This window comes from Chrysochloris asiatica, unplaced genomic scaffold (genome assembly GCF_000296735.1).
Source record: "Chrysochloris asiatica unplaced genomic scaffold, ChrAsi1.0 scaffold00104, whole genome shotgun sequence".
NCBI lineage: Eukaryota > Metazoa > Chordata > Mammalia > Afrosoricida > Chrysochloridae > Chrysochloris > Chrysochloris asiatica.
In genome coordinates this window covers 10,439,230-10,439,891 of record NW_006408622.1, presented here as the reverse complement: position 1 = coordinate 10,439,891, position 662 = coordinate 10,439,230, and the positions used below count along the sequence as shown (strand labels likewise).

General features: G+C 56.5%; 1 protein-coding gene across 1 annotated transcript in view; it reads right to left on the bottom strand.

Moving 5' to 3' along the window:
- The window catches only part of SBSN (suprabasin), a 4,716-nt gene extending 4,054 nt beyond the window's left edge, over positions 1–662 (bottom strand). Inside the window, exon 1 of the mRNA XM_006867364.1 lies at positions 4–662. Within this exon, the coding sequence (XP_006867426.1) occupies positions 4–662 (659 nt within the window). The remainder of the gene's footprint in view (positions 1–3) is intronic.

Genomic DNA, 662 nt, shown 5'->3' with positions numbered 1-662 from the left:
CCTGCCTCATTCCCAGCCTGTCCAACGGCATGGTGAACCCCCTGACCAAACCTGCCTGCCTCATTCCCAGCCTGTCCAACGGCATGGTGAACTCCCTGACCAAACCTCCCTGCCTCGTTCCCAGCCTGTCCAACAGAATGGTGAACCCCCTGACCAAACCTCCCTGCCTCGTTTCCAGCTTGTCCAACGGCATGGTGAACACCATGGCCAAACCTCCCTGCCTCACTTCCCGCCTGGTTGACCCCATGATGGACGCCCTGAATCACTTTGTCTGCCTCCTTCCCAACCTGTCCAGCAGCGTTGTTGACCCCATGGCCAAACTTCTCTGCTTCCTTTCCAGCTTGTCCAACGCCATTGCTGATCTCATGGGATACCTTGTCCACGCCGTGATTGAGCCCCTGAATGCCCTTGTCCAGGTCGTTGCCAGCATGGCTCCCCATGTTGCTCAGTCCATTAAAAACTTTCTCCACTTCCCTTCCAGCATGAGTGATTCCGCTGTTGATACCTTCCAGAGCTTTGCCCACCTCTCTCTCTGCATTGCTCAGCCCTCGGTTGATTCCATCAATGACCTTCTCAATGGGGTCACTGTTGGTCGCCCATCCAGGCAGGGCTCCCAGTAGCAGTAGGAGGGAGCAGGAGCTGACCAAAATGGCAGGACGCAT